The sequence below is a fragment of the Cucurbita pepo genome, chromosome LG18, assembly GCF_002806865.2.
Source record: "Cucurbita pepo subsp. pepo cultivar mu-cu-16 chromosome LG18, ASM280686v2, whole genome shotgun sequence".
Lineage (NCBI taxonomy): Eukaryota > Viridiplantae > Streptophyta > Magnoliopsida > Cucurbitales > Cucurbitaceae > Cucurbita > Cucurbita pepo.
The window spans coordinates 6,514,287-6,529,000 of NC_036655.1; the positions used below are offsets into that span (position 1 = coordinate 6,514,287).

A 14,714-nucleotide genomic window follows, 5' to 3' on the forward strand; every position below is an offset into this window, starting at 1 on the left:
TAGAGAGAAATTTTCACACATTTATAAAGAATGTTTCATTCACCTCTACAATCGATGTGAGATATCATTCGGGAGATGCCAATACAAAGGGAAGGTGGTGAAGGGATGAAAAAGTGGGATATGGGGGAAATGACTAGTTGCTTGCTTTGTTGACCAGATAGAGCTATAGAGAGACAGAGATGACATGATGATGGTGCTTAAAGTTAATGCGATCACTACTCAACGTGCGTGCTCCTCCGTACGTAACCCATTTTGTCTTGTGGGATGTCTCTGTCTTTGCCCCCATCTAAACTTTTGCTTTTCCAACTCTTAACTACTTTTTATTCATTTTAATTCATTTATAATTAACCCCATCATCATTTTATTTTCTAATTTTTTTTATTAAATTTACTTACCAGTAACCGCTGCTTTGGCTCATTACGTAACGCTGTTAGTCTCATGATTTTTAAATGCATCTATTAGGGTTATACAACAGAATCGGTTACAACAGAATCGGTACTCATCCAAATATGCAGTGGGCTTGAGCTATTACAAATGGTATCAGAGCCAGACACCGAGCAGTGTGACTGTGAGGACGCTGACAAGAGAAGTAGATTGTGAAATCCAAAGAACGAACAGAAGAACGAAGTCACGTTATATATATATATATATACATATATATATATATACATATATATATATATATATATAAATAAATCACACCTTTTATTTAGAAATGAACAAAAAAAAAAAAANTACAATGCTGTACAATTCCATCCTCAATCATCAATCAACAACTATAAGTAGACTGCTATATATATATATCTCCCTCTTCCTTTTTTTTTTTTTTTTTTTTTTTTTTTTTTTTAATAATTAAAACACAAAAAATTGATAAAAAAAAACCAAAATTGCTCTCATCAAACCAATTCTCACAGAATATATCACACAACTATCTCATCTGCTAGTGAAAGCTAAGACACATTCAAACCAATCAAGAACAGCTCTGAGTGTATGTATGGGACAGCAGAAACAGCTTAAAATGCACTGACGCTCTCCATCAACAACTTTGAGTTACAAATCTGCCAACCAACAACAAAGTTACTGCAATCAATCACTAACACTTATAGAACGCCAAAAGAACGAATCGATACCGTCGTAAAGAACACCGCTACCTACCGGCATCCACAACTCGACGACGAGCAATCAAAGGGCATTGTTAGCAAGGAGTTCTAGAACAGATGCAAGGCCATTTTAAGTTTGTTCTGCTTCCATTTAGGTAGCTTATAGAAAGCATCCTTTGTCATTCCAAATTTCTCCTTGAACTCCGTCATTGATAGATATGTCTGCTCGTTTCAAATTCGACATGTAAGAACTCGACGTTGATAAAAAATATTGCTGTGAATGGTTATGCTTACCTCTCGCTTCGTCACGTCGATGTCTGAAGCTGGAGAACTCGATGTCGTTGTAAGGGATTCGTATGGATGTATTGTGAGACCTTCCTCGTCTTCAACTTCGCCCTCCTTTGCATCTTCCACTATAGTAAGAGATTCTATTCTGTTGCTCATGGAGGTCTCCTTCTTGTCCAACTCTGGGATAGGCTTGGAGACACCTAGCGTCCCTTACCAAATACAAAAGAAAAGCAATTCTGTTAAGTTGGAAATTTGTGATGGTTGCAACCGAACTGTGGCGAAACTTAGATGAACTCGTACCCTTGAAAGAGCGAGGTATAATAGCTTCTCGAGCGGGCGGTGGCTGTTCGAAACTTGCACTAAGTGCTGCTATGGCTGCATTTTTAGAAGCCAGCCTTGATGACTCAGTAGTAACAGATTTGGGGTACAGCCTTCTAACCATTGGAGGAGGAGTAGAAAGATTTCTAGCACTTGGGTTCTCAAAGTTTGCAGCTAATGCATTGAAAGCAGGTGACCTTCCTCTCACACGAACTCGATCGGGACTAAACGACACACTCCTCGACCGCTGTGCTTTCTCTGGCACACTACTCGACCTCCCTCCATACATTACAGGAGCTCTCCGCTTCGGTTTCTGATTAAAGATCATGAAGCCATCAAAAAAGAATGCCAACTACACAGATAATGTAGCTATGTTTCAAAGCAATAGATAATTCTGAAAAGAAACTGAACAAAAAGGATTGAAGAACCAGAAAATGACTTGCATTTATAGCAGCAGCACCATCATTTTTAACTAATGCAAGCTTTCTCTGAAACGAATTTCCGTGCATCTGTATTCAAATATTTAAAAGATTCAGATAAAACAAGCAATCAGATTATTGTCACATAATTGTACATAATAAGCATATGATTCTCACGTCAGATTTTGCAGAATCCCATGAGAAGAAACGTGTGAAGAAAGGCGGTTCACTTCCTTCCATGACGATATATATCGGAGTTTCGCGTGATAATTTTTCATGAAAAAAATCAATCTCAAGAAATTTCTGTTCAGAACTCGAAGAACCAAAAGAAGCATTCATTATATGCCCAGAAAACTACCTCTTGATGACTGGTGGAAGAAACAAGTTAGAGCAATTAAACGTACCTCCCCAATTTTTAAAGCATGCAGTTTAGTCTTGGGGTCAACCTGTTGCCCAACCCAAACAAAGATCTGAGAGTGACAACTAAGAATGTCAATATCTTCTGCCATCAAATCATCTTGCCCAAAGTTGTATATCTCATCAACCTGCAATGACATCAAATTTTAACAAGAAACCAAGGAACTTTGGTGCATTACTTCTAAGAACTCCAGTTTTAAGTTCTAAGATAGAATAAGAAGAGAATACCTTCAAAATTTCTGCATAATGCCGCCATTTCCGAAGCAAAATCGATGCGATGAACGAAGTTAAAGACTTATAAACGGGGAAAAATAGAACGAAAACGATGAAAGATCGAAATACAATTGTATACACCTTTTGAATAAGTGCAAGAAAACAAGTGTGGATCGCTCTCAACAACCATTGCAATTTTCTGACTTGGGTATTCCGTTTTTCCTCCCAACAAACCCCAAAATAGTTCAGACTCTGCGCCTTCCTTGTGCGGCTTGGATTGACAGTTTGGCTGCAGAAAATTGGAAATCATATGAGAAGCTATTTTGGTAGTGGCAGCTTGATTCATAATGGCCATATAACTAACTAATCACCTTGATCATATCCAGAAATCTTTCAACAAGCTCCTGGTGATCAGTGGTGGTAAGGCTTCCAAACCAAGTAAAAACAGTGGACCCTCTATACAAAATGTAACAATAAGAGGAATTCAAAGAGGATCCAACCTGTGGGAACAGAACAAGAACAAACAATGATATGTATATTAGCATGAAGTATTATTATGCACAGCAAAAGACCATGGGATGAGAGCAACGTACTGCTTCAACTTGAATTGCTTGCATATTCTCAGGGCCAGAGCCCTGAACTCGAAACAATGCAATACTGTTTCTCGAATTTGTCACGTCTGAAATGCCATTTTCTGCAATGTAATTCTTGTATCCATCACTCAACCCACCCTGAAAAATATTTGTTAGTTAACTTCATGTAAAACAATTGTATGTATTTCCATTAAGTTCCCCAAGCATACCTTAAAAACAATAAATCTCTGAAAAATTGAATAGAACTGGACTGGTTCATATCCTTCATAAATACAAGCCTAGCATGAAACGAAGATGATATCATTATCCTCAATTGGAGATGCCATTGTATATAAGAGCGGACAATTTAAACAGTGGAAGCAACCTGGACAGGCAAGAACTTCAGTGCTTCCACCATCTGGCTGGCCAGCGATAAAGCAGAAGCTCTTTCTCCCTATTTCAAGAGTAATGTACTACTAAGATATTCCTCGAAGAACAGATAATAAGTATATAGAATCAAACCCAAAAGGGTGTTGAGGCTTTCCAATTATCATTATTCAAATATTTTCTATGCTTCAAGCATGATATGATCCATTTGTATTTATAAGTTTAAGTACCTCAACACTTTGTTTACCAAACCATGTTCCAACCAGATATTCTTCCTTGTCTTCTCCCGAGTAAGAATATTGGAAAATATAGCAATCTCCACTGTAAAATTTTGATTGATCAGAGACAGGAAGTAGAAGCTTTTCCTGGCCACTGACACGCCACACCTGTAAAACAACGGAGTTTTCATCATAGTGTAAATCATTTATACCAACTTTTTGGATCATGTGTCTATCAATCAATAAATTTCTGGTTCGTTTCCAACGATTTCCAAGACACCCGTCGTCAAATTCGCCGTCCTACATTCAAACTGATTGCGAAGCAAATATTCATTTATTTCCTTCATCCCACGTTATCTGTAACAGCCCAAGCTCACCGCTAGTAGATATTGTCCGCTTTGCCCCGTTACGTATCGCCGTCAACCTCACGATTTTAAAATGCGTCTGCTAGGAAGAGGTTTCCACACCCTTATAAGGAATGCTTTGTTCCCCTCTCCAACCAACGTGGATCTCACATTATCTGTTCCTTCTTTTGCCATAGTATCATCATTTGCAGAATGGTTCATAGAACCTTATGGAGAAGAGAAGAAAGAGAAATATTTTTCGAATTACCTGTAGATTTCCTGTACAATCAATGTAAGGCCGAGGTTCCTCTCTTACAGGTTCAGCTTTCAAAAGACCCTTCACATTAAATCCTTGGCGTTTCAAAAGTGCTAAAAAATAACCAAAAAAAGAGAGAGGGGGGGAGAGAGTTCATCAAACAATAGCTGGAGAAATGTCAACATTACAATGAAAACCAAAAGATTTAATGAAAAAAAAAAAACCATGAATCAAAGAACTTCATACTAACCAGCAACCTTGCCTCTACCATCCTCTGACACAGCTACAGCAGCTGCTCGAGGCCACGAATCAAACTTGGCTTGGAACACAATAGGTTCAAAGCCTTCAGTCACCCGCATTATGTGCGATTGTGGACGATCAGGACCGCTAACTAGCTCCTATCCACAACAAGGAGAGAGATATAAAAATCCCAAATCTTCAAATAAACTTTAAGAAATCAACTAGGACGGTGTAGGGAATTACTTCTGCAGCTCTGCTGGAATTTTTCCTTTCTTCAATAGAGGTATTTCTTCCCATCCATATAAAAACTTCTGTCCCGCTGTCAAGAATGTAACATTTATTTGAAGCTAACAGCGCCCTAGTTAAAGAATCAGCCTCAACAGGTTCGGGGTCGCCCTTCTTAACACTTCAAACACATACATACTACTTTCAGAACTACATCATTAACTAGTTCAATAAAACATTAAAACAACCAAGAATTATACCAAAATTTGTTCATACTTTAAAGGATGAAATGTAAAAGTAATTTTAAAAAAAGGAAACATATTACCATAGTAGTTTTGTTGGATGTGAACCGACCATTTTATCACCTCCACCGGCTACTTTTCTTGGAAGTGGAGCAAAACCACCAAATAAACTCCAAAATTCCCCTGTTTCAGCGTCTGCCATCATTCTGCCATCCTCTGTATGACAATGTAGAAACTATGAGCTTTCAAACATAGTAAATCAAACTTGTAATGAAAAAATTAATCAAATAAGTAAAAAATAAAAAGAAACAAAGCGCAGGACTACTGAGTTTTTGTGTTACTTACCAACGGCGGCTATCTCACATTTTCCGTCATGATATGTATCTTTAATGAATTGAACTACTTCCAATGCTTTGGCTCTCTCTTGAATGGATGAGTTGGATCCATTGAATTGGAATATTTTAGACTTGGTATCAAGAATGAAAATACTATCATGGTTAAGTGAAGATCGAGCAAAAGGAACCTGCTAACAGAATGAAGAACTTAGCAAACGGAGAAGGCTAATTCCTTATCAGCTTGAGTATATGAGATTAGGCTTGCCTCTTTAACATGAACAACTCGTTTTCCTTTGCAAACATACAACCGAGTGCGGTGTGCTTCAGCCTTGGCATGTTTGAAGCCAGAGGAAACTCCGCCTTCTTGTGGTATAATGCAGGGTTTGAAATATGATAAGAACTTCTCTGTCTCGTAACCTTGCACTTCACGGTACTGGACAGCACGTCCTCCAAGGGCTGCATCCAATTCAACGGTTTTGATGGCTGCAGTACCAGCTTCATCCTAAATTGACAGGTCTTGAAAGTTATTGGAAAACCAAGAAATAACCACCAGAGAATAACTGATTGATTTGAACTTACCTGAGTGGTATCCTTACCAAGCCAATAATGAATATCATGCCGCAAAGTACCATTTTTTAAGGATGAGGTCTGCAATGAATAAATAAAATACAGGAATCACTGGAGGTACCAAGAACAAAAGGGTTCTTTTTTTCCTCTTCCTTTAATGTTTGGATTCTGCTGTAATAGCAGGTTACAGTTACTTCATCAAAATGATTGCAATTCCTTATAAGATATAGCACAGAGGGATTATTTTAAAGAAGAAACGGAATGAGGATGGGATAACTGTAGTAGGTTTTAAGTCCTCAAATCCAGCAGACCACCCAAACCACTCAAGCTCACCGCTAGTAAATATTGTGCTTTTTGGGGTTCCTCTCAAGGTTCGTAAAATGTGTCTGTTGGGAGAGGTTTCCACACCCTTACAAAGAATGCTTCGTTCCTCTCTCCAACCGATGTGGGATCTCATAACCCACCCCCTTGGGCCCAACGTTCTCGGTGGCGCTCGTTCCCTTCTCCAATCAATGTGGGACCCTCCAATTCACTCCCCTTTGTGGCCCAGCGTCCTTACTGGTACACTGCCTCGTGTTCACCCCCTTTCGGGGCTCAGCCTCCACGCTGGCACATCGCCCAGTATCTGACAATGATACCAACTGTAACAACCCAAGCCCACCGCTAGCAGATATTGTACTCTTTGGGCTTCCTCTCAAGGTTTTTAAAACCGATCTAACCTTTATGGAACTAGATGCAACGAGACGGATCGCATGACAACTAATTTAAAAACTAAAGACCAAAAGAAGATATGAGAAGTTAACATTTTGATATTTTCATAAAGAACAAAGCAAATAGTAAGAAACTAAACAAAACCCACTTGCCTCGAGGACTATATAGGAATCTCCCATGAAAAATTTTCCGTGAGATGATTTTGGTACAAGAACAGGGCGAGAATTCTCGATGCGCCATACTTCAACCCCACTGTGTATTGTCAAGGAAAATAACACACAAACTTGCAGATGCAGGAGATGAAGCAATTGTAATAAATCTGATTATAAAGTGATTGAAGATATGGATTTTATCAACTGTTGCTGTTAATTTATTTAACTGTGTAAACTTGGCATATTAGAAAATGTTACCAACTGCCTAAGGAAAAGTATTTACCTCATAAGATAAATTTACTAGAAACTAGAAAACATAAACCATAAAAGTACTAATAATAAGCATGCTTTAAGTCACATTGCATAAGGATACGCTTTCTGGCCAGCACCTTGAAAAGCTTGGTCTAAATTTCTCATAGAGACCGCCATGTTATATCCACTCCTCTATTGTTACCTGCGACTATCGGGCACATAATGTCGGTCTCAAATGTGACAGATCATTGAATCGAGACAAGCTAAAAGTCAAAAGTAATTTTATCACAAGTTGGAGTTCCCTTTTACAACCAAAAGAAAAATAATGAAGAAGAACTCGTTGCAAGTTACAACTAGGCCCAAGACCACCGCTAGCAGATATTGTCTTCTTTGAGCTTTCCTTTTTGAGGTTTCCCTTAAGGTTTTTAAAATGTGTCTATTAGGGAGAGGTTTCAACACCCTTATAAAGAATGCTTCGTTCTCTTCCCCAACCGATGTGGGATCTCACAATCCACCCCCCTTCAAGGCCCAGCGTCCATGTTGGCACACCGCCTCGTGTCCACCTCCTTCGGGGCGATGTGTCAGCGCTTTGATACTATTTGTAACGGCCCAAGACCACCACTAGCAGATATTGCCCTCTTTGAGCTTTCCCTTTCGAACTTCCCCTCAAAGTTTTTAAAAGGCGTCTACTAGGGAGAGGTTTTCACACTCTTATAAAAAAATGTTTTTGTTTCTCTCTCCAACCGATGTGGGATCTCACAATCACCTCCCTTCGGAGTCCAGCATCCTCGCTGGCACACCGCCCCGTATCCACTCCCTTTCAGGGCTCAGCGTCCTCGCTGGCACACCGCCCCGTATCCACTCCCTTTCAGGGCTCAGCGTCCTCGCTGGCACACCGCCCTGTCCCGATATATTTTGCTAGTGGTGGGCTTGGACGGTTACAGATGCATCCCTAATCAATCTCCTTCATTCTCTTGCCCTATTCCGATATATTCTCCATCTCCACTTCCACCTCCAATTTCTTTCCAAATTGCAGCCATTTCAAAGAATCGAGCTACCCCAATTTTCTTCCACTCCTAGATTGCACAAATAAAAACGTACCATCCAACTAAAGCTTATCACTCTATTATGCTTTCACAAAGATACATTCCTTTGATGCAGGGCAAGCTAGCATCGACAAAATCCTAAACCACTCACCTAGCTCACTCCAAGAATTCACCCTTCTTCTGCATATTCTTGTATTCTCTTGATCCTAATGAGGTAAATGGTTGCAGCATAGGCAAAACTTACCATCTTTTCCTACTTGTGAATGTAAGCATGTACATTCCCAAGCATAAGAGGTATGAATCAAACACTCGTAAATTAAAAACAAATTTAGTGTACCCAGAAAAATATATAAAATTTTCAACAGCACATGATATGATCTTCCCGGCATTCGAATTTCGAAATTCTAACCCATGGAAGCTGAACGCGCTGTGGAGTATGAATATCCAATCAACTGGATACTTACATTCCTCAATTTGATATATACCATAACGGAGATCAAGCATTTTATTAACAGAATATTCAGGTTCAACAAAGAAAAGACTATATACTTTTACTACTTGTGACAAGCATATCCCACGAAGGCAATGTACAAGGAACAAAGGAATTGAAAAGGGAATAACTTATTGGATTTGATTAGGAAACTCCAAGTAAAAATGAAAATGCCAAAATATTGAAGTACCTGGTTGAATAAACGTCAAGGAGATGAATAACAGGGGAAAGGACACACACCCAGATCCAATCCCAGCTTGTAGAAGCTAATGGAATTTGTAGAATCTTCACAACACAGTACAGGGGAAGAAGGCAAGGACAAAGAGAGAAATGAGGAAGAAGAAGAACAAGAAGAAGAAATGATATGAATAACAAATTCAGAGAGAGAATATGGAGGGAATGATTAAGGACAGGCGTGCATATCACTAACTACAACAAAAAAAAGCCACCCCACGAGGTAAAATAACAGGGATTAACCTTTTCACCGCTAAACCCACATCACCCAGATGAATTTTGAATGAAATTCTGTTCTCTAATCAATGAGAGAAAAGCAGGAGATTCCTTAGAGTATGGACGCAACTAATCACATCTCAAATTTACAACAGTAAAGGGTAAAATTAGATGAAATAAACAGTATGATAGCGAAAAAGAAAAAAAAAAAAAAAAAAACACACAAACAAGAGAACATGGAGATGGGTACCAGTAAATCGTAATTAAGAATGGTGGGGTTTACTCATTACAATGAAATCCCTTGTTTCTTCACAGAATAATGCATTAGCTCTGCATTTGAAATGAAGGCGAAAAGAAAGCAATAAAGAATGAAAAGGTATGAAATCGGTTGGTGAGGGAATCGCAAATGGCAAATGGCAAATGGCAAATGGGTTGGCTGACCTCCGCGGTGTGAGGATTGGCTGCTAAGACGGAGAGAGAAAGGTCGATCACCGTCCATTATTCAAGCACACAGCCAAAAAGCCAACGGTGGGGCTTCGCAATAGGAAGCAACTCTCTCTCCTCTTTTTGCATCGCTGTTTGGGGGTTTTATTTTTTTGCCATTGTTGAATCAGTTCTGAAATCCATTGGTCTAATTGGGTCTCTTATGCTAATTCCATTTGCTCCTATTATGTTAGCGCTTCACAGTACAGTTCCACCCCCAAAAGTAACCACCCTTTTTCAGAAACTGTGAAAGATTCTGTTCAAGTATCGTTGGATTATTCTTTGCTTGATTCTTCAAACATAATATAATATAATAATCGTATTTATAATTCAACTATTTATCATAATAATCTCTAAAGTATTTTGAGTTACATCTTATGAACGAACCAAAATAGTATGTGGATTGAAGTTCAAATTTGAATATTGATGACTACCTTCCTTTACTTAGCCTTAGCCAATTATAAGATGTTTGATACTTCAAGAATTGAGGTGATGATAATAACATTTTTAGTGATGAGGGATGGACTGTCACGTCTATAAGATGAGAATCAACTAATTTTATAACCGCCCATTACGTATCTTCATCAACCTCGTGGTTTTTAAAACGTGATTTCTAAGAAGAGGTATAAGGAATGTTTCGTTTCCTCCCTAAGGGATGTGGAATCTTACAATCCATTCCTTTAGGATCCAGGCTCCTCGCTCACCATTGTGTAATCTCACAACCCACTCCCTTAGGGGTCCAGCGTCCTCTGACCGCCCAGCATCTGGCTTTGATATAATTTGTAATAGTTTAAGTCTATCGCTAGGCGATATTGTCTTCTTTGGGATTTCTCTTTCGAAATTCCCTTCAAATTTTTTAAAATACGTCCTAGAGAGAAGTTTCCACACCCTTGTAAATAATGTTTTGTTCTCTTCCCAACTAATGTGGGATCTTACTGGGCAATATTTGCAAACGGTGAACTTAGACGGTTACAAATTTCATATCATATAGTTAGCGGACAATATATAATGATATGATTGGAATATAATATAATGTATGCTTCATGATATATTAAACACATAATAATATTACAATATTATTCCTATAAATAGTATGATAAATTACGAGCTAAAATTGATATGTTTTTAGTTGAAATGAAATATATTTATTTCCTAAATACTTAAAATTGAATTAATAAGTAATGTAAAATTAAGAAGAAAATTTAAAAATTTGTAAATATAATTGAACGTTGAATTTTAGAGATATTTGGTATAATTTAGAAATCAAAACAATAATTATAGTAAATAGTAATAAATAAATAATAATAATAATAAAAGGAATATTAGAGAGTATCGTTTTGGTTGGAAGAACATAAAAGCCCCTTCTTCTAAATTGGCCCTCCTAAAACCCTTCGACCTGAAACTAATTTACAGTGGTTGCAGAGATTCTCCGTTTATGGAGCAAATGAGTGGAAGGGGAGAAGAAGGGTTGACTTTGATTGTGAGGAAACCGTGTTTCAATTTGCCCACTGGATGCCCAGATTGCTTGCCGGTTTACATCTATCTAAAATTGGCCAATCTCCATTTCCACTTGGATTTCAATCTCATCTACCCCGAGTCTGGTAATCTCCCATGTCTATGCTCTAATTCCTTCCTTCTTTTTTGTTCTTTCATATGTGTAGTTAGTTTCGCTACTGATTTCATGGTTGGAGGTGTTTAGACTGGTAAAGGATTTAGATTCCTTTTCCATTTCCAGTGAATTAACAAGTATGGCATCTGTTTTTCTCTGGCAGATATAATTCCTTATGTTGAAACTGGTAACTATGTGGCGTACAATAACGAGAGGGGTGGGGTCATTGAGTGTTTAAGACAGGATGGTATTCTTGATCTCGACACCGAGTTTCTCTCGGTTCCGGAATGGGTATCTGCAAAATCTATGGTTAGTTCGTGGCTTGCAGATGCAGTCATGTACGAGCTTTGGTTGGGAACTGATGGTGGTTCTGCTCAAAAGGTCTATTATTCTGATCTTCCCTGGCCGATTGGAAAGGTTCTGTATTTTAAGAAAGTACACTTTGTGAAGCTTCAACTTGGGATCAACAAAGAAAATGCTGAACGAAGAGAAGAACAGGTTATAAATCTTCTTTTTCTTACTACTTGGACATTAACTCAATTGGTAGATAGTGATCGATGAAGGGCTCTTTCAAATTTGTCCCTTGTTTCTTGATATCGCGAATTGAGTTCATTTCTTGGCTGACAGATTTATAGAAATGCAAATCTTGCTTATGGAGCTTTGTCAACTAGATTAGGAGACCAGAATTTTTTATTTGAGAACAGGTGAATCTCTTGTTGTATATTATGTACTTCTTTAACCATCCTAATAATTTGATAATGCATCACTTTGTTATATTGTAGGCCTTCAAGTTTAGATGCACTTGTTCTAGGGCATCTACTATTCACTCTTCAAGTACTACCGGTGAGTTAGTTTCAGATCATTCTTCAGTTGTTGTAGTTGAATGTTTCTTATTCTTTTGAAATGTTAATTGTTCAGTAGTAGTAGCTCTCTTATCTTAAGAGAGATGTAGGTTGTAAGAACAATTATTTGCAGTTTTTCTTATGTTCTTTTCCATCTAATCGACTTCCATATCTTGATCTTGATTTTCGATAACATCTTTATATCGATGGATCCTTAGCATATCTTGAGATACAGTTATTGGTATTACTTTTAAGAAGTAATAACATATTTTTCAATGATCATCTTACGAAGTTATACGATATATAATATGTTTATAAATCATGAAGTGATTTCTTATAGTTAAGGTGCCGGAATTTTTCTTTCCTACTTTTGAATCTTGTCTTTCACCAATTAACTGTTTTATCCATTGAAAAATATAACAATAAATTGATATCTTACTGCATTAGTTTCCGCCCACATCTTATTAAAATATCCCGCTTAACGGACCTTGATCTTTGTATGATAGACAGTACATTATTCGAAACATTGCTTTCTTTATTTCTTTCTTTCTTCTCAACTTAAATGAAGTTCTTACTCTGGGCCTTGTTGGTATTCTCTACTTTGTAGGAAACGTCAGTGCTTCGCAGTAAGCTTTTAGAGCATAGTAACCTCGTACGATATGCTGAAAAATATATGACAGAGTTGATAGAAGTTGGTACTTCATCGTTACCATCATCTTCTTCTGCGCGTTCCAGTTCAGGGGCTTCGTCATCAGCACCAAGAAGGGGTCCTTATAACTGGAGTAAGATATTTTATACTTGCTATCAAATGTTTTCTTCTTTACACTTGATGAAATTAGTTTATTGAACGAGGGCCATGATGTTATGTTGTTATAGTCCTTATTCCTTAATTTGTTTGCTAGAGGTACTCTATGATCTTCATTTGTTCATCCATTATTGTAGTTGTTCACTTTAAAAATATTTGGTAGTATACTTATGTTCATCATCTCTGTTGTTCCTGATGTTTCTATCCCCCTTCTCTTTCTTCCTTTCTGGTGAGAATTGTATTGTGGAATGAAGAAGATAGTTCCATATATTTTGCGGATAGTGCCTGATGTTTCTAAGACGATATATCACCGAGCACATTGTACCCATTCACCCGTCTAAATTCACGTTAGCTATAGTCCTATTGAATGGATACCATACTCTTCTTAGCCTTAGTGGCTCCTCAGGATGATGGGACTGTGATTTTAGCTGCTCTTCTTTTCTTTTGAACATATGAAATCCATCCAGTCGTTGATTTCTTTAGTCTTGAAAATCCTTTTAGTTTTTCTTTGGATACTTGGAAGATCATTTCTATTCCAAGTTTCTAGGCATTGAATGCCTAACAAAGTGAAATTACAATGTGAATTTACTTTCAAATGCACCAAGATAAGATAGGAAATCAATTATGTTCTCAATATATTTGTTGCATCATTCATCAGGCTCAAAGCCGAAGAGCAAGCAAAAGAAAGAAAAGACGAAAGAGGAGAAAACATTCAAAAGGAGAGGCAAGTATTTTGTAGGCGCACAGGTGGTGGCAGTTCTACTGTTTCTAACCCTCATGGGCAGGGGTGATGATGCTGAAGTGGAGCTGGATGACGATGAAGGGTATGATTATAGTGAATGAAGAGTTCTTCAATTTCTACATTTTTGGAAGTGATGACAAAGCCATTAGCTTTTACTTTCACCAAACATTTTTTAAATGGAAGAGAAGTTTGCCTTTCTTTGAAATTTTGAAGAGCTCTTCTGATAGTTTGCTGGATTCTTCTAAAGAACTGTTTTCATTACTTGATTCATTTCAATAACTCTTGGGCATTTCTTCCACATCGGCCTTGGGCATTTCTTCCGCATCGGCCAGGGAAGGATCATGGGTTTATAATAAAGAAAATATTATCTCCATTGTTATGAGGTCTTTTAGGAAGTCCAAAACAAAGTCACGAGAGCTTATGCTCAAAGTGGACAATATCGTACCATTGTGGAGAGTCGTGTTCATCTAACACTTGTCAAACATTGCCAAATTGGGCTTCTTCTTGCCAAATTAACTATAGCAAGTCTTAGTCGAGTGGGCTATTGGGCCTAATTCTAAGAAACACTTTTCATTTCGTTTGAGTAGTTTCACGAAAATGTATTCATTATAATTATTTTGACTGCCAAATTAAAGAAGTCATTGTGTCGTATCTTTGTGGTCTATTGATTCGAAATTACGAGGGAAGTAGATATAACTTATAATTCATCCATGGTCTCTTTATCTTTGCTTGTGTTTGGTCATTGTGTGACCGACCATTTTTTTAGACTACCTATTAATCATCGCCTTAACAAGTTATTGTTTTATCAGCTAACTAATCAAATATGTTTATTTAATTAATTATTTAAAAAATATATATTTGGGATGAATTACTCATTTTATATTAATTCATCAGATTTATAATGAAGTGATTATTTTTAAAGTAAAAATTATATAATTTAATCAAATTAAAATAAACCTTAGTTTTATATTATTCATGTGGTGTATATTAT

General features: G+C 37.4%; 2 protein-coding genes across 8 annotated transcripts; one reads left to right on the top strand and one right to left on the bottom strand.

Annotated features, from left to right (window-relative positions):
- Positions 1-741: 741 nt before the first annotated feature.
- Positions 742-9,832, bottom strand: LOC111780593 (villin-4-like). 7 transcript variants are annotated; one of them, XM_023661031.1, is made up of 25 exons: positions 9,684-9,832; positions 8,983-9,077; positions 7,378-7,464; positions 7,005-7,104; positions 6,154-6,222; positions 5,840-6,076; positions 5,585-5,762; positions 5,323-5,455; positions 5,016-5,178; positions 4,783-4,930; positions 4,545-4,645; positions 3,945-4,100; positions 3,713-3,781; positions 3,558-3,626; positions 3,349-3,486; positions 3,127-3,255; positions 2,897-3,044; positions 2,771-2,781; positions 2,530-2,670; positions 2,303-2,428; positions 2,150-2,215; positions 1,689-2,019; positions 1,395-1,597; positions 1,156-1,322; positions 742-1,058 (listed from the first exon to the last, which is right to left on the bottom strand). In XM_023661031.1, the coding sequence occupies exons 3-24, from the start codon at positions 7,431-7,433 to the stop codon at positions 1,209-1,211; spliced, it is 2,886 nt and encodes a 961-aa protein (XP_023516799.1). In that variant the 5' UTR covers positions 7,434-7,464; positions 8,983-9,077; positions 9,684-9,832; the 3' UTR covers positions 742-1,058; positions 1,156-1,208. The 7 variants fall into 7 exon arrangements, with proteins under 7 accessions (XP_023516799.1, XP_023516798.1, XP_023516797.1 ...); XM_023661030.1 differs by lacking the exon at positions 9,684-9,832 and adding an exon at positions 9,493-9,675; XM_023661029.1 differs by lacking the exon at positions 9,684-9,832 and adding an exon at positions 9,493-9,675 and having other exon boundaries at positions 8,983-9,324.
- A 1,239-nt stretch (positions 9,833-11,071) lies between these two features.
- On the top strand, positions 11,072-13,984 carry LOC111780595 (mitochondrial outer membrane import complex protein METAXIN-like). The gene is made up of 6 exons (XM_023661036.1): positions 11,072-11,326; positions 11,498-11,832; positions 11,962-12,038; positions 12,117-12,177; positions 12,784-12,958; positions 13,640-13,984. The coding sequence occupies exons 1-6, from the start codon at positions 11,161-11,163 to the stop codon at positions 13,822-13,824; spliced, it is 999 nt and encodes a 332-aa protein (XP_023516804.1). The 5' UTR covers positions 11,072-11,160; the 3' UTR covers positions 13,825-13,984.
- The last annotated feature ends 730 nt before the right edge of the window (positions 13,985-14,714 follow it).

Excerpts from the sequence above, each read along its gene's own strand:
- LOC111780593 (XM_023661031.1), bottom strand. The coding sequence starts at position 7,433 with ATGGCGGTCTCTATGAGAAATTTAGACCAAGCTTTTCAAGGTGCTGGC. Across the intron at positions 3,487-3,557 it reads AGAGATTTATTGTTTTTAAG|GGTGGGTTGAGTGATGGATA; the intron begins GTATGCTTGGGG and ends AATATTTTTCAG. Across the intron at positions 3,045-3,126 it reads GATTTCTGGATATGATCAAG|CCAAACTGTCAATCCAAGCC; the intron begins GTGATTAGTTAG and ends AATTTTCTGCAG.
- LOC111780595 (XM_023661036.1), top strand. The coding sequence starts at position 11,161 with ATGGAGCAAATGAGTGGAAGGGGAGAAGAAGGGTTGACTTTGATTGTG. Across the intron at positions 11,327-11,497 it reads TCTCATCTACCCCGAGTCTG|ATATAATTCCTTATGTTGAA; the intron begins GTAATCTCCCAT and ends TTTCTCTGGCAG. Across the intron at positions 12,039-12,116 it reads AATTTTTTATTTGAGAACAG|GCCTTCAAGTTTAGATGCAC; the intron begins GTGAATCTCTTG and ends GTTATATTGTAG.